This window comes from Equus przewalskii, chromosome 1 (genome assembly GCF_037783145.1).
Source record: "Equus przewalskii isolate Varuska chromosome 1, EquPr2, whole genome shotgun sequence".
Lineage (NCBI taxonomy): Eukaryota > Metazoa > Chordata > Mammalia > Perissodactyla > Equidae > Equus > Equus przewalskii.
The window spans coordinates 182,978,752-183,003,248 of record NC_091831.1 but is presented as its reverse complement, the minus strand read 5'-3'; the positions used below and the strand labels follow the sequence as shown (position 1 = coordinate 183,003,248).

Genomic DNA, 24,497 nt, shown 5'->3' with positions numbered 1-24,497 from the left:
CAACACAGACTATTATATTTGCCTTTGTTGATGAAATTGTTTTCCTACAAGAGTGTGTAAAAATCAGATACACAAAAGTATGCCAAAAAACATCACTTTTTAAAGAACCGTATTTTGATATGGTTTGTAGTATTTATGGGCAATCCCTCACCAACTTATGAGTTTAGAGAATCCTAAGATATTTTACTAAATTACAAAATTCTTGGTTTTAAAGACCAAAAGTGAAGTAACTTTACAAGGCACTATAAAGCCTGGGCTTAAAATCTCTGATCTGGGTTCATGGTACCTCCTTCCTTGGGTGATTTGTGAGTATTAAATAAAATACGTTATATAAAAACACCTGGAACAAAGTAGGTACCAGAAAAATAGCAGCTCTTTTTATTTAAGGTATGTGTGCACTATATATAAAATTTTCTTAAATGAAAAACTAGAAAGTATGTAAATCTTTTGTAGGAAGAATCTAACTGACCATTAGTAATACAAATGTAAGGTCACCCAAAGAATTACTCCTCTGGACAATGCCTAGTCTCAAAGAATCAGCTCTGAGAAGAAACTATGTTTTGGAGATCATATACATAAAATTTTAATAAAAATGTTCTAACATTTAAACAGTATTTACTCAAGAATATTTGTATTTTCAGAAAAGAAAAAAATGTCCCCAATAAGAAATGTTTTAGGAAGAAAAGGAGGTAGTAGTTAAACCATAAGAAACTTTCATAGACTCCACCTCGCTGCAAGCCCAAACAGCAGTGATATGCTGACACTGGAGAGGCACTTCTCCTGTCACTTTCTCTTTCCCCTTCTTGTTTCTGAACCAGTTCCGAGACTACTGCCATGATCCAGGAGGGAGGCTGGCTTGGAGAAGGGTAGTGGGAAAGAACAGAATGGCACAGGTCTACTGACTCCAAGTTCCATGATTCTTTCAACTTAGTTTCTTTTCTCTTCCCTCTGACCTAGTTCAAAGCCTCATCTTCCTTTAGCTGGTGTATTACCACCACTTTTTAAATTAAAAAACTTAAACATAGCAAGTGACTAAACAGAAAAAGAACCACCCTCAAATAATACAGAATATAGTCAGTAAAAAGTAGCAATTTTCTGCTCTTCCCACCCAACCCCAAAACCTTGTTCCAACCCTAAAAATTAACTTAGAAATCACAACAAAGATTATATGATTAACATTACAAAACTTATAAAAGCTGAAGTCCATTTGTCCCAAAGCAACTCATACTTCATACCTGTTGAATATAAAATTCCATATATAGAATACACATAAAAAAACAAAAAGTGGTATGCTAAAAACTTCTATGCAGTTTCATACCAAACAAGTTTTCACTATAATTTAGACCACAGTCCTCTGAGGTATATTTTCTGCATACAGAAACTCAATTTCTTTAACTGAAATGCAGGAAGAATGTTGATAAGAAAATCCTATGACCAGAGTGATTGGGATCAGTATCTGTTTAACATTAAAAGATAACCCACAACCCATTCTGGAAACACTAAGCTGAAATCAACACAAGTGCAATAAACTGATAAAAAGTTAACCCCACGATGAAAGTAATCAAGTTTTAATGAAATTAAGACTTTATAGTCAAATGATTGAAAATTTTAGAATAACACACATTCTTCCCCTCAAGCAAGTATACAAAAGCTTCCCTTTCTCCAGTTTGACACTGTTAAACCACAAATGAATCCCAAAGTGATGTGTAACTAAATGGGATTTCTTTTTTGTGGTTATCACCTATTACTTTAACATATCACAGGAATTTACGTAACAGGCTAGAGAACAGAAGTAAGAGATGACAGGCGCTTCAGTACCCCCCATGTTATCTACTAAGACCACAGTGTGAGCAACAGAGTGTAGATTCATGGTAGAAGTTCCTTGAATAAAACAGCTTAGACAGAATCTTCCACAAACACAGGTTTTTGCAGTATCCAAATCTCGGCAAAGATGGAAAGGAATGATATGAGAGCTGTACGGAATCCTATTGGAAAAACATGTTTAGAAAATATTTTTTAGTATGTTATTAGATGCAGAACTTCACATACAGTAGCCCCCCTTATCAGTGGGGGATACGTTCCAAGATCCCCCAGTGGATGCCTAAAACCGCAGATAGTGCCGAAACCTATATATACTGTGTTTTTTCCTATACATACATATTTGATGCAACAGCAAAACTACCTCGAATTTCTTTTTCCTTTTTTAAATTTCATGACTAGAAGATTCATTCTTTTTTTCTCTTTTTTTGGTGAGGAAGATTGGTCCTGAGCTAACATCTGTTGCCAATCTTCCTCTTTGTTTTCTCTCCCCAAAGCCCAAGTATATCATAGGTATATATAATACTTGTAAGTCCTTCTAGTTCTTCCATGTGGATGCTGCCACAGCATGGCTTACAGCATGGCTTAATGAGCGGTGTGTAGGTCTGGGCCCAGGATCCAAACTGGCGAACCCCAGGCTGCCAAAGCAGAGCGTGTGAACTTAACCACTATGCCACTGGCCAGCCCTAGAAGATTCATTCTTAAAGTAGATCTTAGCAACCTCAGCATATGAATTTTTCTCTTTCCTTAAGTTGAGAACTTTTGCCTTTTCACTTAAAGGTAGCACTTTATGCTTCTCTTTGGCATATCCAAGTTGCCAGCAACACCACTCTTGCACTTTGGGGCCATTGTTAAGTATGGGTTAAGTAAGGGTGACGTGAACACGAGCACTGTGTGTGCAATACCTGACAGTCGATCTCATAACTCAGATGGCTACTAAGTGACTCACAGGCAGGTGGCACATATAGTGTGGATCTGCTGGACAAGGGGATAATTCATGTCCCAGGTGGAAGGAGCAGGTCAGCAGGAGATTTCATCATCAGAATGGCGCACAATTTAAAACTTATGAATTGTTTATTTCTGGACTTTTCAATTTAATATTCAGACCACAGTTGACCACAGGTAACTGAAACTGCAGAAAGCAAAACTGTTGATAAGGGGGAATACAATATGAGGACATGAATTACTGGACACTGAATTATAACCAGGGAAAAATAAAATTACTCAACTGACTCAGTATGTTTTATCTTTCAAACTGGTAAGAATGGGGAAAATACATTAAAAAACCAGCATATGACATACTGTAAACCGAAGTAGATCTATATCACTTCATAAAGTATCTTGTAGCATTGCCATTTAATAGCATAACCCATTGAATAGAATGAGTCATCTGTCCTTTATAATTATATTGTATGACCAGTGTAACATGATAATTTAAATGTCTAGCTCTGTCATGTAATTCTCATAATGGTAATAGGAGAATTACTGAGTTCCATCTGTGAAGAAACATTATAACAAATAAAGAAACAAATAAACTGTGTGAAACAAATTTAAAACCTGAGTCGTTTGGGGCATTAGTTTTATTTTACTGGCTGAGCAAGTAAGGCTCACCTCACCTTGCTTCAATCGTTCACCCTCCTGATTAAAGCTTCAGCGGTGCCCAGTGCAATTAAAATCAAGTCAAACTCTTTCTCCTCATCTATGAGACGCTAAGAGATGGGCTCTTGAGATTGCCTGCCCACTGCCCAACTCCTCTCCACTAAACACAACCATGCTCCAGCCACTGTCTGTCTCCCACACACTGTCTTTTCTTTGTTTCTCTAGGCCCTAGCCAAGGCTGGCACATATAGGTGTTCAGATCTTTTTCAGTAAATAAAAGCTACTCCTCTATTTAAAATGGAGTTTAAAACTCTATTAGAAAAGTTTGAAAAGATACACATCAAATCAAAAATAGAGATTTACTTCTCGTAAGGGATTTGAGATTGGCCTTGCTTGTAATTTTTCTTTTTTTCACATGTACTAATTTGTTGCTTGTGTAAGTAACAATTTTTTAAAAACTGTGCCAGAAGTGTCTACCATGTATTTACATTAATCTCTTTCAGGCTATTAATTATAGTCTAAGGAAACAGGCAATAGTTAAAAACTATATTTTCTATCTAATATAATTTAAATCCCCACATATTTTTTTAATAGACCATAACTTTGTTTGTAACCAGTAGGTTTAGGACAATTTACCAACAGCTAGAGAATAGATATTCTTCTCATGGTTTGGGATCTATATTCTTTTTAAAACAAAGGGGCTGAAAACACGCAAAATTATACTTTAGTAAAGGTTAGGGTCACCTTATGAGGACCTATATTAATAGAGGGCAAGTTTAAAAAAACAATGCAGGCGGCCAGCCCAGTGGTGTAGTGGTTAAGTTTGCGCTCTCTGCTTCAGCAGCCTGGGGTTTGTGGGTTCAGATCCTGGGCCCAGACCTACACACTGCTCATCAAGCCATGCTATGGTGGTGTCCCATATGCAAAATAGAGGAAGACTGCCACAGTGGTTAGCTCAGGGACAATCTTCTTCAAGCAAAAAAAGGAAGGTTGGCAACAGATGTTAGCTCAGGGCCTATCTTCTCACAAAAAAAAACCAAACAAGCCAACAATATAAATACTACAATGCTAAATCATTCAGCACTAACAAATTATTTTTCTGCCTTACCTATTATTTCACATTTTGATCATGTATTTTTTTCCTTCCAACTCTGCACTTTTCCATGTTGGATGTCAGTCTGGTGTTTTTTTGATCATCTGGCCAATTTGTTATGGTCTTTTCAAATCACCAGAAACCATTTACAATGTTTCCCATTTGGATATAATTTTCAAATTTGAATAAGTACAATATGTTATGTTTTTCATATGTAAGTCTCAGAGAAAGCATAGAATAAGAGTCTCATGAGCAACTCTTTGCCAAAAGACACCATTTAGAGTTCCCTCAAATCAGTGGTCTTAATCTGGATCATCAGTATCACTTCTGGAGATTTTTTAAATCTATAGCATAGAACAGGAGCCCATCTCTGGAGATACTAGTTGGTCTGAGATAGAATCTAGGCATCTATATTTCTCATCTACTACTATTTAAAAGCTCCTTCACAGCTAATAACATTGATTTTTAATTGCCAGATAAGCAAATTACATGTAATTATACATCTAATAAATATTTTTGAGAACTATTATGAACCAGGCACTGTTCTAGGCACTTACAGGTAGTCATTGAACAGGTAATTTTTAACTCCTAGTTAAGAGTCAATGTCTTGGGGCTGGCCCCGTGGCCGAGTGGTTAAGTTCGCACGCTCCGCTGCAGGCGGCCCAGTGTTTCGTTGGTTCAAAGCCTGGGGGTGGACATGGCACTGCTCATCAAACCACGCTGAGGCAGCGTCCCACATGCCACAACTAGAAGGACCCACAACGAATATACAACTATGTACTGGGGGCTTTGGGGAGAAAAAAGGAAAAAAAATAAAATGTTTAAAAAAAAAAAAAAAAAGAGTCAATATGTCTTAAACCAGTGGTTCTCAAAGTGTGGTCCCCTGAACAGCAGCATCAGCATCACCTTGTGATCAACTTGTCAGAGAGGCAATTTCTTCAGCCCCACATCAGATTTACTGAATAAGAGTCTCTGAAGGTGGGGACCAGCAACCTACTTTAATAAGCATGATTCTGATGCACTCTCAGGTTTTGAGGATCACCGTCTTAAAACAATAGTGAGTCCTTAGTTACTTTTAGAGCCTTAGTCCTTGAAGCGTGGTTCATGGACTAGTGGCCTCAGCCTCACCTGGGAGCTTGTCTGAAGTGCAGGATCTCCACCCCAGAAATCTGAAACAGAATCTACTAAGGAGACTCCTGGGTGACTGGAATGCACATTAGAGTGTGAGAAGCACTGGTATAAAGCAGTGGTTCTGAATCCTAGTTAGCTGTGCTCTGGAATCACCTGGACATTTACAAAAATACTGGTCCTGCTCTCAGACATTCTGATTTACTAAGTCTGGGGTGGGGACTAATCGCCAGAATTTTTAAAAGCTCCTCAAGTGATTCTAAATGTGAAGTAAAGTTTGAGAACCACTGCTTTAGAATGAGAGCTCTTAAGAAAGGATGGTGAGGAGGGAGGACTGGACTGGGTTTCAGTGGGGTCCATGGACATTATCAAGTTGTATGTGGGTGCCAGTCCCGTGGGCAAGTGGTTAAGTTCACGCTCCGCCTCACTGGCCCAGGATTTCGCCAGTTGGGATGCTGGGCGTGGACCTAGCATTGCTCATTAGGCCATGCTGAGGTGGCATCCCACATAGCACAGCCAGAAGGACCTGCAACTAGAATATACAACTATATACAGGGGGCGCTTTGGGGAGAAAAAGGGGGAAAAAAAAGTTGTATGCAAAATTCTATGTGTGTACTCATGTGTGCATTTTTCTAGGCCCATAACTTTTGTGTTTCTTTTTAAAGAGCCTCTTCCCCCATAAAAAGTTAAGTATCTCTCCTTTGAAATATGGTCTTCCTACTATTTTATAGGTGCTCAGTAATAATTTAGTCCACATGCACATCTTAGCTTCCACTCCTATATGAAAGAAGCATGAACATAATGAATAACAAGTTCAGTGTCTTATGAAACCAACTTTAGTTAATATTCGAAGACAAGGGGAAGAGAACCAACAGCTACTGAGTCCTACTATGTGCCAAATGCTTTGGCATTATATTAGCTCATTTACCTTCACAACTCTGTAAAGTGGGTATTACTGTTTCTGTTTTCCAGATGAGAAAACTGAATCAAATAGGCTAAATAAATAATTTGCTAAAGCTGTACTAAGGAGTGAAGATAGGAATCAAACCCAAGCCTGACTGCAAAGACCACACTTGGCCATTATGCCAGATTGGAGTTCTCACACTTTAGAGTGCATTGGAACTACTGGAGGACTTAGTAAAGCACAGATAGCTGGACCTCACCCTCAGAGGTTCTGATTCAGCAGGTGTGGGGTGGAATTCAAGAACTTGCATCTCTAACAAGTTCCCAGGTGATGCTGATGCTGTCAGCCAGGGGACCACAGGTGGAGAAACAATGCCACTCACTCATTCAAGTATTCATTAAGTGCCTAAAATATGAGAGAAGCAGGGGATATCACATTTTAGATCTTAGGGGAACAGTGGAGAATAAGATAAAGTCCATCTCCTCATGGATCTTACCTCCTAGTGGGGAAAACTGACAGAAAACAAACAAATGTTAAAAAATATATAATGCCAAGTAATAAATTTTATGACAAAACATCAAGCAGGGGCTACCTTGCGGCCGAGTGGTTAAGCTCACGTGCTCCACTTCGGTGGCCCAGGGTTTTGCCAGCTCAGATCCTGGGTGCTGACATGGCACCGCTCATCAGGCCATGCTGAGGCTGCATCCCACATAGCAGAGCCAGAAGGGCCCACAACAAGAATATACAACTATGTACTGGGGGGTTTTGTGGAGAAGAAGGAAAAAAAAGAAAAAGATTGGCAAAGGGGGCCAGCCCGGTAACATAGTGGTTGGGTTCGCACACTCTGCTTTGGCGGCCTGGGGTTCATGGCTTCAGATCCTGGGCATGGACCTACACACTGCTCATCAAGCCATGTTGTGGCAGCGTCCAATATACAAAGTAGAGGAAGATTGGCACAGATGTTAGTTCAGGGACAATCTTCCTCACAAAACAAAACAAAAAAAGATTGGCAAGAGATGTTAGCTCAGATGCCAATCTTTAAAAAAAAAAAAGCAACAAAAAACATCAAGCATTGTAAGAGGATTGGGTATAAAACTATAGATAGGGTGGTCAGGAAAGGCCTTTCTGGGGTGCCACTTGGACAGAGAACTGACGAAGTGAGAAAGTGAGCTCTGAGACTTTCTGGAGGAAAAGCATTCCAAGCAGAGGTGAGGAGCAGCAAGAGCATGTAGCAGGCGGTCTAACTGTGCACAGCACCATAAGCTATGTTAAGAACTTTGACTATTATTCTGAGGATGATGAGAATACTAGGATGCCGTCAAAGGTACCACATTTTATGACTATAAAGTCTTACCTATTATATAATATGGTCCGTGCAGAAGATTCCAATAAAGTTAACGGCGTCTGCAGCATTATAACTGGAAGGACTTCTGGTTGTTCGAAAGTATTTCCAAAAAGATCCAAGTACTCAAGGGATAAATTTTTAAATTCACTAGGCAAAAATGGAAGCTTATTTCGAGCCGCTGACAAAAAACGCAAGTTTGTCAGTTGTCCTATCTTAAAAGGAAATCGAATCAATTCATTATCATCAAGTTTTAAATCTGTAAGTTCTCGGAGCTGGCAAAACTGCACAGGGAGTGCCTTAATTTTGTTCTTGCTGAGATCCAAACTCCGAAGTGACTTCTGGAGTGTAGACTGACACAACGCTACACTAAATGACTCCAAGTGATTGTCATTCAGGTTAAGTTCTTGAAGGTGGATGAGGTCTCCAATTGTAGCTGGAAGCTTTTTTATATGGTTGTGACTTAAGTCTAATTTCCTCAGGTTTTTTAAGCAAAGCATACGCATATCAACTCGGACAAGCCCACAATAAGAAGTCTGAAGATGTTCCAGAGAATATGGGAAGTTTTTGCTTAGAGGATAGTCCTTTTTGGATGTGATAACCATTTTTGTTTTAAATTTTTCAAATTCTGAAGTCTTCACAGGGGTGAGGGTTGAAAGCGATGTCTCAACCTTGCAGCCTCTATGAGCCAGTCGCACAGCTGAAAGGAAACCCTTTAAACTGCTGGAATTGGCCTGAATAAATAAAAATAAGTTGTACAATTATAAATTCCATTTTAGGTAATAGATGCATGCTAATTCATCCTATAACAAATTCTGTAAAAAGTTATATATGCAAACGATGCAATCGTTTATTGAAAAAAGCTGTAAAAATTTTTTTAGTATTCTGACTAAATTTCAATATAGATACAAAAAACTTTAAAAGTTTTTGAAAAGAATTATTTCGAGAGACAAACTCTAAATGAAACTGTTCAAAGGGAGAACCATAAACGAGGAAAGCATGGAAAAATTCCACTTAAGATTTGGGTTAAAGATGAATTGACTCAAATCTCCATGCCACTGAGATAGTACTGTGCACTGCAAACTGCCCAGGGGTGCCATTCACAAAGACTAGGAATTGTGAAAAGCTATAGCCCTGTCAAAAGTGCTAGAAAACATCAAAAGCAAGAGAGATTGCTTACAGCTGGAAAGAGAAATCACTAATAAAGTAGTATGTGCAACAAAAATAACTAACACTTGCAAGATACTTTAGAAGTTTCCTGAAGTTTACATGTGAAGGACTAGTGAAATTTCAGCAAGTTTGGGAAACTAAGTATGCATCTGTATTTGGCTGGAATGTGGGAGCTTTGTAGAGGAGTAAAGGATTAGAAAGACAGTGTGGGGGCTAATGACAGAAGAGCTTCATGTCAACGTAAGGAGGACAGAAGGGTCAGGCTGTGGGAAATCATGGAAGAATTCTGAGCATGAGAATTACATGACAAGAGCTAAATATTATTTTGGCACCAGTGTACACAGGAAGTGGAGTAAGGAAAGTCTGGAGACTGGGTGAAGTAGGTCCAGCAGAGGGTACCGACTTACAGACTTGGGAGTCACACACAAAGGTTGAGCTGTGAGAATGGAGGGCAGATATGGTAGAGAACAGGCAGAGGACTGGAATAAAGCCTTTATTTGGGGGATAGAAAAAAGGTTGCAGAGATAGGCGACAAAGGAGTGGCTGAGAAAACCAAAGGTGAGCCAGGATAGTGCCCTGTCACAGATGTCAAGAAAGTTAAGATTTTTAAGAAGGGAGTGGTCATCAGTGTCAAATTCTACAGAGCTCAAAAAGGATGAGAAATAACAGCAATGTGATTGGCAAATAGAAAGATCACTAATCTCTGAGGCAGTGTTTTCAATACAAGTTTTGAATAAAAGTAAAGGTCAAAAGAGATAGTAAGAAAGTGGAGGCAATTTCGTCTTTCCAGAAATTTGTCAATTCTATTTTTTAACTGGTAAGACCTCAGTTTGTCTTTAGGTAGAAGGCAGGAGTTAGTACGATGGGCTGAATATTAAGAGAAAATGAAAAACCACAAGAACAGGAGGAGATAGGACAAAATTATTCCATTCAATACAAACCCCTTAAATAGTCATTGAATTTTTAATCTTTGCAAAGCACTTGGCTTGGTGTTAAGAATAACGCAAGATTGAACAAGATGCTGCTACTACTCTCTGGGAAGGGGGAAGAGGAAAAGGGGAGACAGGGCAAAGAAAACAGATTTTTTATTCTTATGGTTCATGCAGTTTTAAAAATGATTATAGTAAACAAAATGCCTGTCCCAAAATGGTTCTAGTTGGATTTTATCCTCTTTTCTTACACCAAACTTAGACTTGAAACCTGTGATTTAGCTGGCAAAATGTAGACCTCTGCCACTTGCCTTATAGAGTTCCAGTCTAAGAACACCCTAAGGCTCCATCTTGGGCACAGAAGCAAACTGTTTTCCTCCCCATCCTGGGCCGCCGTACCAAGAATGCCTCTGTCCTTTGCAGCCACACAAATATGCCTGGGAGGCTGCCATCGCTTCTCCAAACACACCTGCAGCGTCCACCACTATGCAGCCATGTGGAATATCAGGATGTTCAAATAGCCTCTTCTTTAAAGAAAATACAGCCAACCAACCTAACCATTAATGTTTTAATACCATACCTTACTTAGATAGATATCCACAGGAGGCTCCTTCAACCGAACAGTGGCTCTCCCCTCATCCACAAATTTGGTGAAGAATTGCTCAATGTTCTCCTTTAGCTGCTTAAAACCAATAGGAAAAAAGGACAAAACCAGGTATTGTTATTCAGTAATATTTATTACAACCAGAATGTGCCAGTCACTTTGCCAGACTTTGGTTTGGCTTTTAGTCCTTAAGTCTGGGTGTTTTGTGGTTTTAAGTTTTAAAGTTTTTGGTTTGGTTGGGCTTTCTTTAGCAGTTGGGTAATTATACTCCTTATCTATTTTCTGGTACATACTATTATTCTATCTGCCCAGTAACTCTTTCCTCTTCTGAGAAGAGAATCCCGTGTTTGGGGAGAATGCTCCTCTTCTCCCATTCCAACTATGTGGCCGTAGGAAGAGTTGCCAATAGCAGTTACTTGCCTTCTCAGTCTCAGTCCGTTAGTCTGGAGTGGGCATGTCTCCTGCAAGACTATCAACTCCACAAAAGCAGGAATCTTGTTTCCTTTCTTCACTACTGTATCCCCAGAGCCAGAACAGTGACTGATAGATAACAGGTGCTCAAAATTTTTAACGACTGATGTTGTTTCTGCTTTAGACTTCAATTCAACTACTTATTGAGAAGCCACTATGTACCATGAACTATGATGGGGGCTTGGGACAATGGTGGTGAATAAGACCAGCATGGTAATTACACTGATACAGTTGCCAATCTGATGAGAGATAGTTATTAAACAGGTAACAGTAAGCATAACAAATACTAAGACAGGCTGCTCTAAGACTTTATAGCAAAGGAATCTTACCTGGTCTGGGGGTACGAAGGTGACCTGAAAGGTGAGAACTGAAGGATTAGGAGATGTTGGGCAAGTGAAGATACTGGTGGAAGAGGGAGGGGATGGCCTACCAATAAGAGAACAGTGTGTGCAAAGCCTTGAAGGCAAGAGAACTCGGCAGCTGTGAGGAGCTGAAAGAAGTTCGGAATGGCTGAAGGATCCAGTGAAAAGAGGCAGGTGAGCCTAGAGGTAAACAGAGATTAGATGGTGAAAGATTTTGTAAATCACGTTAAGAATCTTGGATTTTATCCTAAGAACAATGATACCTACTGAATGACTTTAAGTTGAGAACAGGGTTAGATCTACATTTTGAAAAGTTCCCTTTAACCACAGCGTAAGACTGACCTTTGGGGGAGAGGAGAATAGGACGGGAAAGGACAACGGTAGAGGTAGAGAGATCCCTTAAGAGACTGGGCAGGCAACCGATAATGGTGGTTTAGACCACAGCTGGGATGGAAGGAGGTATGAGAATCTGAAAGATACCTAGCAGGCAGAACTGGAAGGATTCAACAATACACTGGATCTGGGGAAGCAAAGGTTTCTGGATGGGCAGAACACTGTCAGAGAGCAGGTTTAGGGGTGGCAGGGAAAATTAATTTTTAGATATTTTGAGTGTGAAATGCTGCAACACATCCACGGGAAGATTTCCAGTAAGCAGCAGATTCAAGGCAGAAGTTAAGGGAGAGGACTGGGGAAAGACACAGGTTTGGAAACCACAGTCAGGTGGGTGGTAGCTGAAGTCACAGGACCCTTCAAGGCCCAGAACCAACACCACCTCAGTTCATCCAACAAATGATCACTGAGCACCTCCTCGTCCCCAGCCCTGTGGCACCAGCTCCTCCACAAAACTTCCTCAAGCCGTGCCATCAGCATTCACCTCGCTTCGACCTCTCTTCCAGCACTGCCATCGCCCACCTGTACTGTAAGTAGTGGTTTGCTTCTCCCTTTCTGGTCTCGGAGGGACAGTGACTAAATCAAGTTTATCTCCCACGGTATCTAGCACTGCACCCTGCACACAGTGAGTCTCCAACGAGCGGTTTACAATAAAACTGATCACGACTGCCACTCAGTGGGAGCTTTAAGGGCGAGATCATCACAGACTTCTCAAACAGGCAGGCCTCAGCTGGGCATGGCGGAGAGAGGTTTCGGGGGAGACACTGGAGGAGAAAAGGGACACCCAATTCTACTCATGAGTTTGCTTCTGTCCCCCAACAGCTCTCCAACCTATAAAACGGTGGGTGACTTCTGACGTCCTTTCAACTCAAAAAACTACACGAGTGATTCCGTGAACGGGGCGGGGGGTGGGGGGTGGACCATCGAGACTTTCAGCTACTGACGTCCAACAACTGGGGTCTCTGAGAGAGGCAGGGACGCCCCTTTGCTCCGCGGAGCCTTCGCCGCAGGGGAGACGATCCCAGGGACGGCACCAAGTCCCGTCACGAGGCGCACGCGAGGGTGGGCGACCAACTGCCCCCTCGACTTCATTTACAGCACTCGCGGGGGGACTGCAGGCATTCTGAGCACATGTCACAGTGCTGCTCGTGACGGGAGAAAGGCTGATAAAACCCGCGCTCCAAAAGTCCTATTTCGACTTCCATCTGCTTCTAGAGAGCTGTCTACCGCTCTGCAGGTAAGAACGAGCCCCGTTCCTAAAGAGTCGGGCCTTGGGAAATTAGACAGGAAAAAACAAAAGGGACGCAGTAACCAACCACTTTCCTAAAAGCATCAGCCGCCCCAGAGCACTCCCGCTTCGCCGCAGTCCGAGCCCGGTCTGCCGCCCTCAGTCAGACGCCGCGCCTCCCCGGGAGCCTCACGGCAGCGCGCGGCGACGCCGCGGAGACCGGCCCTCCGGCCGAGCGCGCCGCCCGCCACACTTCCCGCGGGCAGCTCCCGCCGTTCCCGCGCGCGGCTCGGGGCTCGGAGGCTGAGGCCAGACGCGCTCTCCGGAGCGCCCGCCTCGGTCCGCGGGGAGACGCCGAGGCCCGGGGGCCCGAGACGGCCCGGCCGCCCGCACGCACCTCGTAGCGGGTCCCGCGCTTGTCCCGCAGGGTGGCGACCAGCAGGCCGGCGCGCGGCGGGCCGCCCCGGGGCTCGCGCTGACAGAGGCTGAGCACGGCGCGGACGGCCCTGCCCCGGCTCCGCAGCCCCAGGGCCGGCAGCCGCCGGCTGACCACCTCCACCTCGCAGTGCAGCCTCATGCCCGGGCCGCGCGTCCCCAGGCCGCCTTGAAACTTCCCGCTTCCCGCCGCGCCGGGGTCCTCGGGCGCGGGCTGCCCGCGCTCCGCCTGCCGCGCGTCGGCCGCGCTCCCAGCCGCCCCCTCCCGGCCGCCCGCGGCGGACGGCGGCCCCTCCCCGCGCCGGCAGAGCGCTCGCTCCCGGAGGCTGCGGCCCGGCGGGGCGCGGACACCGCCGCCTGAGGACCCCGGCGACGGGCGGGGCCGGGCCTCCCGGAGCAACGCGGGGGTGGCGGTGCGGGCGCCCAGCCCGCGGGGAGGCAGCGTTCGTCTGTAAAGGGACACTCTGCATCTGCGTGGCTTCGGCCTGGGACGACGCGAGTCGCCCAGGGCCGGGCGGGGCGACCGTTACTGCCGTTGTGGCTCCGCGCGCTCCGGAGGCAGCGCCCGTGCCGTCAGAACGGACTGGCCGGGACGCCGTCGGGAGCGGGTGGGGGACCGGCCCCGGGGCCTTCGCGCCCTGAGCCCCTGGACCGAGCGGGGCCAGCCCCGGGTCGTGGTCGCGCCGCCCCGCCTCGCCCGACCCGGCCTGGCGGTGAACGTCCCACTGGGTCTGAGCTGCCCCTTCGCGGGTGTGGAAGGCCGTCCGGAAATAGTGTCAATTCTCTCCGACACTACGACCGTTTCTCCCTAAATGAGGTCTCTGTTGACATGTTGAACCTAAAGTGTTGTCTGTTGATTCCTCATTCTGAAACACATGATTGGGTCGTGAAAAATAGTAACTAAGATGATAAAAAATTACCTTTGTTTCTATTTAGTATTTCTGCACGGACTGCATGAAACACTACTCAGAATTTAGCAACAGTTAATCTCATGGCTAGAGAGAAACAACTAAAATGACAACCCTAGGATTTTCAAAGACAATTAGACTTTATAGGAGTTACCCATTTTTGTTCTTTGAGTGGGTGACAATGTAGAAGAAAAGAATAAAACCCTATCCTAAAGCATTACAAGTACGTCATCCATACTCTCAATCTCTAGGGGCAGTTGGGAGCTGGGAAAAATCTTAAATGTATAAATCGATGTACAAAAATCAAGAATAACCCCCCTCTCCCCAAAAAGCCCCAGCTCTTTATTTGGTGTTATATGCCTTTTACTTGGGTTGTTGAAACATGAATTCAGTAATTAAATAATGTAAATGTATGAAACTTGCTTAACAGTTCTAAGGTGATCTTAGAGTCAAAAAATAATGTGTACTGCCAAAAACTTGTCCTAACCACCAGATTCTCAAAACGGATGTGTGATTGATTCCCAAAATATTTAAGTAAGATTAAATAAGATTATCGTGTTAAACAAGATAATATTGGACTGAAGGTAAAGCAAACATCTGTTTTTGAGATCTCATCCCCCTCTCGCCATCTTCCCCTTAGTCCACCATTTTTAATGGCTGGCATGCTTGGATCTGATGTTTGTTCTTAGTGGACTGTTTTATGAAGCAAAGGATTCTTTGAACAGCTATCCACACTTTTCTCTTTACCACAATACAAATAAAATCTGCCCAGTGACCTCCCCTACCTTCATTTACCTCCAGGTAGTTTGCATTGCAGAATGACTGGACATGGAAATACAAAAGGAATTTTAAATTGGGCCACCAGTTTTTGACAAAAGGAACCAAAGAAATAACATCTAGATTTGTTTTCCTTCTGTAAACCTGGTTCCTCTTCTTCCTGATCTACATCTCTTCTCTGTTTTCTTCATACTAATTAATCCTATTAATCATTCAAAACCCATTAGTTCAGTTTCCGTTAAGCTTTCTTTAACATCTTTTTTTTTTTTCCCCCGAGGAAGATTAGCCCTGAGCTAACTACTGCCAGTCCTCCTCTTTTTGCTGAGGAAGCCTGGCCCTGAGCTAACATGTGTGCCCATCTTCCTCTACTTTCTATGTGGGACGCCTACCACAGCGTGGTGTGCCAAGTGGTGCCCATGTCCTCACCCGGGATCCCGGCCGGCGCATCCTGGGCCACTGAGAAGCGGCACGTGTGCACTTAACTGCTACGCCTTGGGGCCGGCCCCTTCTTTAACATCTTAATCTTCCTTTTTGGAGTTTGAAAATCCAATTGCACTTAAAATTACCTTTCATTTCTTTTATTTCCCTGGGTTTCGGGCACATAGCAGACATTCAACAGATAATGAATTGAATCTCTCTGACTTTTCCCTTCATTTGTGCCCATAGTAAACTTTACCGAGTTTGTGGCTCACTTGGGTTCAAGTTAGCAAAGTCATAGTCACATCATATTCTTAAAAGAGCGAGGTCACATTCTATGGGCAGTATTGACTTGACTGCCCTAGCACATTGGGACCAGATCTTGGAGTTGTTTGTTTTAATGGTAAACTTCATCTAAAGGAAATAAAGCTAAATAGTTAACAAGCATACACCTAAGCATTAGACCCCATGGTGCTGCCTTGCCCCTGTTGACAGTCTTGGTTCATGTCTTTAGGTTGTGTTTCCACTATGACTTCCTAATTAATACCCACCTTTCCATTCTTAGTACCAGCATGTCAGCTCAGAGCATTACTTCCCTCCAGAAATATTCCTAAATTCATAGGTCTTCTTACTTCAATTTATTCATTCATTGAGTATTTATGGTGTTCTTGCTGTATGCCCACATCCATGCCAGATGTTTAGAAGGCAAAGATGAGTTTACAGTGTTTAGGAAAGACAAGTCAAACAACAATGATACTACAATGGAATAAATGTTAGAGGAGGACATTAGAGGAGTATAAAGCAGCCAGACGAGGAAAACATTTTGTTTGCTAAACCAAGGCCTTTGAACTTTAGCCTGAAAGTCCTGGAAAACCATTGATAATTTTCAAGCAGGAGTTAAAATTCAGGCCTGTTTAGGAAAGGTCCCTGTGGTCAGTAAAGAGGATACTTTGGAGGTGGAGCAAGCCCAGAGGCTGAGGATAAGTCAGGAGGCTAATGCAGTCAATAATGCACCATCCACACTGCTGCCAAATTGAATTTCTAAAGGGTCTCCTATCACAGAACTCTAAACTTTTGGAGCTGAAACAGAGTTCACAGATATTCTAAGTTACTTCTTTCATTTCACACAAGGGGAATAGAGGCGGAAAAGAGTAAAGGGATTTGTCCATGACCTCACAGATAGTTAGTGTTAGAACAAATAGTGCTCAACTCAATCTCATATGCTGCACCGAATTCTTCCCAAAACCTTTCATGGATTTCCACTCTTTGCAATTTAATTAAATACAGTTGCCCAGAGGCTTATCTCTTGTTCTCTTTAGAACCCAGGTCCTATTACTCAGCTGGACACATCTCCCCAGGGCATCCTGTGTGGTTTTTAGTTCCTTCTTAGCACCTGCTCTTGGGATTCCCTGGAGCTCAACTCTGCATTTCAAAACATACGATATTTCATCTCGCACTTTTGGTGTTCACGGGAAGAAGAATCTTAGGTCATCTTGTCCAAAATATCTCTATATGAATAGTTATTTAATGCCTGTCTTCACCTCTAGACAACAAGATGCCTGGGAACAGGTTCTGAGTCACTACTGTTATATACAAGGCCCGGGGTAGTGTTCACATATAGTAGGCACTCAATGCAAATTTGTAGAAAGAATGAATGAGTAAATGAATATATGTATTCATTTAATGAATATTGATGACAGCCTGGATTGTGCTAGAATAGAGCAAGCTTATAGACTAGCATACACTCAATTAGTGTTGCTTGTGTTGGAGTATGGAACTAGCCATTTGCGAGAGAGGGAGGCTGGATTTCTCCCTCACTCCTGGTGGGCAGGGAAATAAATTTTAGGTGGATTCAAGATTTGAAATAAAAACTGAAAATGTAAAAGTACCACAAAAAAACACAGTTTTAGAAATTTGACACAAAACCTAAAAGAAGTAACATAAGTTAATAAATTTTTTTCCTTTAAAATATTTTATTACTTATAAAACACAATAGGAGTAAAAAGACACAAGTGACAACATACATTTACACATTACAAAACAATCTTTTCAGTGTCTTACATTATATAATACAACAAATGACATTTTCTCTTTATATCTAAATAGATCATAAGATTTTTCTAGATCACTGTTATGCAAATTCATTTATTATGTCATGAAAATGTATACTTTTAGCAACATTTTTTAATTGCAATAGCATTGGTTTATAACATAAATTTCAGGTGTACATCATTATATTTTGATTTCTGTGTTCACCACCCAAAGACTAATTACAACCCACCACCACACTCGTGTGCCTAATCACCCCTTAGCCCTCCTCCCTTCCCCTCTGGTAACCACCAATCCAATCTCTGTCTCTATGTGTTTGTTTGTTGCTTACTACATAACATGTAAGCATTTTGCATGGAAGAATATACCAGAAACAAATTAAAGAAAGAAATAAAAATCTGGGGTTGTGGTGAATAAAATAACTTTGCAACTAGGATGAAGGACAAGGGCTCATTTCCTTGCATGTAAGCATTTACAAATAGAAAAATTACAGATCAGCAACAATAAAAAGGTGGGCTGTAGACTCAGAGGAGAAGTGCCCAGGTGGAGCTACATGGCTGGCTCATACACATATGAAAACAGGCTCTGCCTCACCAAAATTCAAACTAAAACGACATCTACTGTTTTTAGGCTATCAGAAGAACAAATATAAAAAGTTTGCTAATTTACACTGTTGGGGGATTGTGGGAAAACAGATACTTTCTATGGGTATGAGTTTGAATTGTTACAATTTCTATAGACAGCAAATTGGTAATATCTATGAAAAATGTAAAAACTCATATTCTGTGACCTAGCAGTCCCATTTTCAGAATTTTAGGCACACTTTATTACATTTACATACTACATAAATATAGATATGTAAGTATGCATAAAAAAGTTCACCTAAGGACGTTTCACTTCCTATTTTTGCTATATATCTCTTCATAGCTTTTATACCCTTCTAAGATGCTTTATGATCTATCATCATTGGGTATGGTATGTTTCTGTTTGTGTAAAGGAAAAGAGATGTAATAAATACATATAAATATGAATACAAGCATATGTATATAGACACATTTATACGTATGTGTGTCCCTAGATATACATACAGGTACACACATACATGGGTGTGTGAGTGTATAGACAGAATATTTCTTTAAGGCTCCCTCCTAAAACTGGTAACATATTGGTCTGGATAGGGAGATGAAGAAATAGGGGTCTGGGCTGGAGAAAAACTCACTTTTAAAAATATATTTTATGTATGTATGTTTTACTTTAGAATATATAGTTAAAATATCCATTTTCTGAAGTGGGTATATATATGCACACACACTATTAAACACTGGACTTTAAAAAAGATTGATTAAATCATTAAAGACTTAATTCTGATCAGCTGGAAAGAACTGGCTGCTGAAGCTCAAGTGTACATATTATTGTGATAGTTAAACAGGCAAAAGATGTATCTTAGACCTTGTCTGTGGTAAAATAGATTTTTAAAAGTTTAGAGAAAAAGTATGGTTCTGAAATTGAATAACTCAAGAGAGATGCAGGTCTTTAAATAATAAAATTCTGATGTACAATTACAAATGATTGTGAGAATACTCTGAGGAAGAAAATAGGAGATATCTGAACTAATAGTGTTTTACATGTAGATCATTCCAATGTGGTTAAATTAAAAATACAATGTCTATATTCTGTACTGTTAGAATGTTTCAATCTTCTAAGTATTTTATTTTTTCAAAAAGAAAATATCAGTAGGGGTTATCTGGCCAAGGAGATTATGGTACATTTTTCTTTTTCTTTGTATTTCATTGTGGGAAGGAAGGAAGGAAGGAAGGGAGGGAAGAAACCAAAACCCAGTAAGTTTTATATCAGAGGAAAATGTGTCAAAAAGTATTTAAAAGCTAAATACAAAAGAGTGCTAGGAACCTGTAAGAAGAGTACAAGATTAAGGTAAAAGGTCTTTATAAACACCAGCTTAAAATGGACTTTTAAAGCTGTATTCTTAGCTTTCTTATTGAAAAAGGCGATAATTCCATTGGTTGAGATAGACGGTACCACATTATCTTAAAACTAAGAGGAAACACAACTTCTCAACTGCAGTTTTGTAATATCTCCATCAAGAATAATTTTCAAGACCAGAATAAACATTAAGAACGTCTTGAATATCAAGATAGTTTCACAGATTGTTCAAGTGTAACTAATTACTTCTTGTTTGTCTCTTTTCTCTTTTAAATGAGTTCACTTCTTTAGGCCCAACAGATTATATATCAGAATGTTGAAAATATTTATGGAATTGATCTCAGAACCACTGTAATCTTTAAAAAGTTATGGAGACCAACTAGGAAAGACCTGAGAAGGCTATAGTGGGCAAATGTTAGCTTAGCTTTTGAGAGGCACATGGATTTTGGAAACCACACGTCAATGACTGATATAAATTCCAGGAAAACTGTGGAAGCTTGACACTGGACCCTCACAGTCAGGCTCTCAATAAAAGACCTTTTCAATCTTATCTAGCACTGTGCTTTTGTGCGTCCTCCACTCTCGTTATGCAAGGTTCTTCACCTTCCTCCAGACCTTTCCCAACTCCACTCTTTGCCTCAAACTGTTCCTCTCTCACTAGGCATTCACTTCCTGTAGAAATCCCATCCTTTAAGGTTTATCTCAAAGGCCCTGAAATGTACCTTAAGCTGGAATTAATTTCTCTCTTCTTTGCTCCTCTTGAACTCCACGAGCACATCCATCTGTGAATACCGTACGTTCTGCTTTAGTTGCAGACAGGTCACTGAGTGACAAAAGTTGAAACTGGAAGGAAAGGCTCTTTGAGTTCATCTTGTTTTCCTCACTACGTATGCAAGTTTTAAGGGCAGGACTCTAGTCATATCTGGTGTTTTAATCTGACTTGTCCCCTTCCTTCATCACGTAAAAAAGTGCCTAATTTAATGACTGGGAGGGGCACTCCACCAGAATCCTGAAGTAACTTACCTTCCAGAAGTGTTGTATTTCAGTTATAAAATAAGGGTTCACGTGTCAAAGTTTCCTGGATTATTGCACCTTGTGGTACATTTCATAGTTAAAGCTTTTATTTCAGATCCATATAACGTTCTAGGTTTATGTAGAGGCATTATAAACGACCACGTGGAATTTAGAAATCTTTCAGCAGATTATCAGACGGTATTTGGTTTTCACTAGTTGTTTTGTCACCAATCACCTAGTCAAAGCAACATACGTTGCACATTTACTCGTTTCTCACTTTAAACTCAACCAACTACATGTAAATATCAAACACACTAAGGCTCGCATCATTTTTATGGAATGACGTAGGTGTACTTCTATGAGGAGTGTGTCAATAAAAAAGGAAAAGACTTTGAAAACGGATTCTGTTTGACCAAACAGAAACTCCTACTGTTGACTCCTAATTATTACAGCTGATTTTGTTATTTTGTAAATTTATCCCAGTAGGTGTCAGTGCTGAGTTGAGGCAAAATCCTTTCCCCGAGTGTAAAATTAATTAAAAGGACGTAAAATGTTCCGGCGATGAAAAGACGGTAGGATCACAGGGTCATTTGTTTCTTTTTCTGGGGGTTCAAAAATTCCTTCCCGAGGGTACAAAAGAGACGGGGTCTCGCTATGTTGCCCAGGCTGGAGTGCAGTGGCTATTCACAGGCGCGATCCCACTACTGATCAGCACGGGAGTTTTGACCTGCTCCGTTTCCGACCTGGGCCGGTTCACCCCTCCTTAGGCAACCTGGTGGTCCCCCGCTCCCGGGAGGTCACCATATTGATGCCGAACTTAGTGCGGACACCCGATCGGCATAGCGCACGGCAGCCCAGAACTCCTGGGCTCAAGCGATCCTCCAGCCTCAGCCTCCCGAGTAGCTGGGACTACAGGCGCGCGCCACCGCGCCCGGCGCTCGGAGCCGGCGCCTGGGCGCACTAGAGGCTGCGGCGCGTGACGTCACCCGGCCCGGGGCGGGGCGGGGCGGGGCGGGGCGGGGCGGGGCTAGGCACGCCCCGCGAGAGGCGGTCCGGAGGCAGAGGCGCGCTGACGTCATCAGCGGCGCCGGCCTGGAACACTTCCAAGACTTCGCGCCGGTCGCTCCCGCGGACTAGCGTAAGCAAACTGCGCACGCGTCGCTTGTCAGCACTGCATTCTGGGTAAAGTGTCCCCGAAGTGTGAAGAGCGCATGCGTGCGCCACCTCCTTCCTTTCGCCTCGTTGCCTCCGAGAAAGCAAGATGGGTCACCAGCAGCTCTACTGGAGCCATCCGAGGAAATTCGGCCAGGGTTCTCGGTCTTGGTGAGAAACGGAGTGTGGTTGTAGGGGGAGGGCTGCCCTGGGCCGCGACTCTGCGTGAACTCTACGGGGAGGAGCCCAGGCGGCGCGGGGGGGCGATGGCGCGGTGGCTGCCGCCATCACGGGTCTCCGTGACGTCCGCGGGGCCGGCGGTGCGGGCGCGGATCCTGTGACTGGTGCGGCCGGCAGTAACGCCGTCTTCCCTCACAGCCGCGTCTGCTCGAACCGGCACGGCCTGATCCGGAAGTACGGCCTCAACATGTGCCGCCAGTGCTTCCGCCAGTACGCCAAGGACATCGGCTTCGTGAAGGTGCGCGGGCGGGCGGCGGGGGTCCTGGGCAGAGCCTTCCGGGCCTTCGCGCCCGCCGCTGCAGTGTCGGGCCGCGTGCGTGTGGGACGGTGACTCACTGTTGAGAACCCGCTGAGTTGCGTTTTAGGTCTCTAGTCGTCTCTGGACGGTTTCCAGGGACGTGCCTGTGTTGACCACTGCCCTGCAGTGCTGGGTAGCTGGATGCACGGGAGTGTGCTGCAGTGAGCTGGAGGTTTGGGCCGCGTAGACCTTGTCAGGGCGCGGACGGAAGTCTGCCCTGGTCGTCTGACTTCAGTCAAGTCCCTGGAAGCTCAGCTTCTGCCTCTGAAAAATAAGTGCCAGTGCTGTTGCAGGAATTAGCTAGTTAGCGTGTAGGAAGCTTTCTGGGCTCTTAAAAATCACTTGAATGCCCAAGTTTTTTTTAAGGTGAGAAGGAATTCTTACTGGCTCTTTCAGATAGAGTAACTAGCTTTCTAAGTAATAAGTATTTAGGATATTGAGTAGAACCTACTTGTTAGAAAATGGCTGTCTTAGTGTTAAGGTATTGTAGTGGATAGAAATTGTTAATGTGAGACCTCTGGCAGAGACAGAGTATCTTAAGGTTAGACTTTTAGCTTTGACCAGATTCTTTACGACTGTATGCTTGGTGTTAGAACGTGGAAGTTCACTAACTCAGTGGGAGGTAGCATGTCACAGAGGAGAGAATGGACTCAGGCCTTCGGGCAGCTGTGTGTCCCCAGTTCTCAGAGATTAAGATCAAATGACTTAGTTTATCAATGACTTCTGGAATAGTGTCTGGCACACATTGAGTACCAAAATATTAGTTATGTGATTAGTTACCTACTTAATAACCATCGTGAGCTTTTGGTAAAGATCATTTTCTGTAGTGGTGTTTTTGGAATGGGAATTCCTTCGTGGAAGAAGCGAGAATACCAATGCCAAAGTTCACAGACTGAAATATAATGGTTGTGGTGTGTGCAGCAGCTTGTAGTAGGCATTCAGTAAATATTTAGCTAGTTTGGGTAGGTCAGATTTCCAGTTTACACCTCATTCTACAATGAACCAGTTTTTGTGAGAATAAAACAGATATTTAAAGCCTTTAGAATTAATTCGTTTTCTTTTTTTTTTTCCAGTTGGACTGAGTGACCTTCCACGAATGCGTTATCCGAGACATCTCCCGACGACAGAAATGATGCTAGTTATTTGTACATAAAATAAAAAAATACTTCAATTATGGGTGTTTTAACGTCAATGGAATAGTCAATTGATTATGGAAATCCTTTTAAAATTTACTAGTTCTCAGTGGATTTATCTTCAAATATGTGGCTTATGTTTTCTCAGGTAAAAGTATTCATGCTAAACTCTGAGTATGATAGTTTTGTTATTACACTGTAAAAAAACACTTTTTATGTGAAGTGCCTGCTATATGTAGGAGCATCCAGCATTGTAACCTAAGACAGACTGTCTCGTGAGCCCTTGACTCACTGCAGTGAGCCGGGCGCTGGGAGTAAAGCTGTTGAGAAATGCTTTTGAGAAAGAAGGTTATCATTAAAACCCGCTCTGGGCATTTGCCCAGAGGTGGCAGTCCTGCCTTTTGGGGAAATTCACAGATGAAAGCTTGTAAGTTTTTCAAATATTTGTGTGTGGAAGGGAACAGTGATTAAAAGTTCACTGGGTCGTGTAAACAAAATAGGTTTTAGTGGACTGAACATGAAAGCCAGGAAGCAAGTCTTTTGGAACAGTTTAGGCAGGTGATCTTGGCCTGACCAGGATAGAGGGAGGGGTTGAGGTAGTTGGAAAGAGTGGTGGGGACATTGTCATCTGATGGGAGGGAAAGGATGACCAGAAGCTGGAGCAGAGAAAACATCTTTACTGATTGTGGTTAATTATCTGCAGTGTTTTCAAAAATGTGACTGAGCACTTAACTAGTGTGCTTTCTAGGGGCTTAGAAGGAACTCAGGAGTTAGGGACACTGAAGTGTAAGTTTCATGAGCTTGGGTAAGTCTTCCTGCTGTTAACCTGAGTCCAGGAGTGTGTGATGATAACTGCAGTTGCTGCTGGGAAAGTGTCTTTAGAGGAGAGCCAGGTTTCAAACAGGATAAGGAGGTGGAAGGAAGATTGGGAGGAGAGACAGGCTGTAGGAAGGGTTTTGGTAATGGGATGGAGCTGATGTTGCAGGTGGTGAGGTTGGATAAGAAGTTGTGTCTGCTGAGCAACTGTAAAAGTTTGAGATAAAAGAGAAAGGCTTACACAGCTGTTGATTTAGGTAGATGAGGTAGTGAGATGTG

General features: G+C 42.8%; 2 protein-coding genes across 7 annotated transcripts; one reads left to right on the top strand and one right to left on the bottom strand.

Annotated features, from left to right (window-relative positions):
• Positions 1-355: 355 nt before the first annotated feature.
• On the bottom strand, positions 356-13,730 carry LRR1 (leucine rich repeat protein 1). 6 transcript variants are annotated; one of them, XM_070588557.1, is made up of 5 exons: positions 13,436-13,730; positions 11,388-11,600; positions 10,564-10,665; positions 7,897-8,618; positions 356-1,985 (listed from the first exon to the last, which is right to left on the bottom strand). In XM_070588557.1, exons 1-5 carry the CDS (start codon positions 13,613-13,615, stop codon positions 1,745-1,747), a joined length of 1,458 nt encoding a protein of 485 aa, XP_070444658.1. In that variant the 5' UTR covers positions 13,616-13,730; the 3' UTR covers positions 356-1,744. The 6 variants fall into 6 exon arrangements, with proteins under 6 accessions (XP_070444658.1, XP_070444640.1, XP_070444647.1 ...); XM_070588539.1 differs by having other exon boundaries at positions 10,564-10,662; positions 13,436-13,710; XM_070588552.1 differs by lacking the exon at positions 356-1,985 and adding an exon at positions 6,802-6,947 and having other exon boundaries at positions 13,436-13,708.
• Positions 13,731-21,656: 7,926 nt separating this feature from the next.
• On the top strand, positions 21,657-23,443 carry RPS29 (ribosomal protein S29). Its single transcript, XM_008528084.2, has 3 exons — positions 21,657-21,902; positions 22,110-22,209; positions 23,343-23,443. Exons 1-3 carry the CDS (start codon positions 21,841-21,843, stop codon positions 23,349-23,351), a joined length of 171 nt encoding a protein of 56 aa, XP_008526306.1. The 5' UTR covers positions 21,657-21,840; the 3' UTR covers positions 23,352-23,443.
• Positions 23,444-24,497: the final 1,054 nt, after the last annotated feature.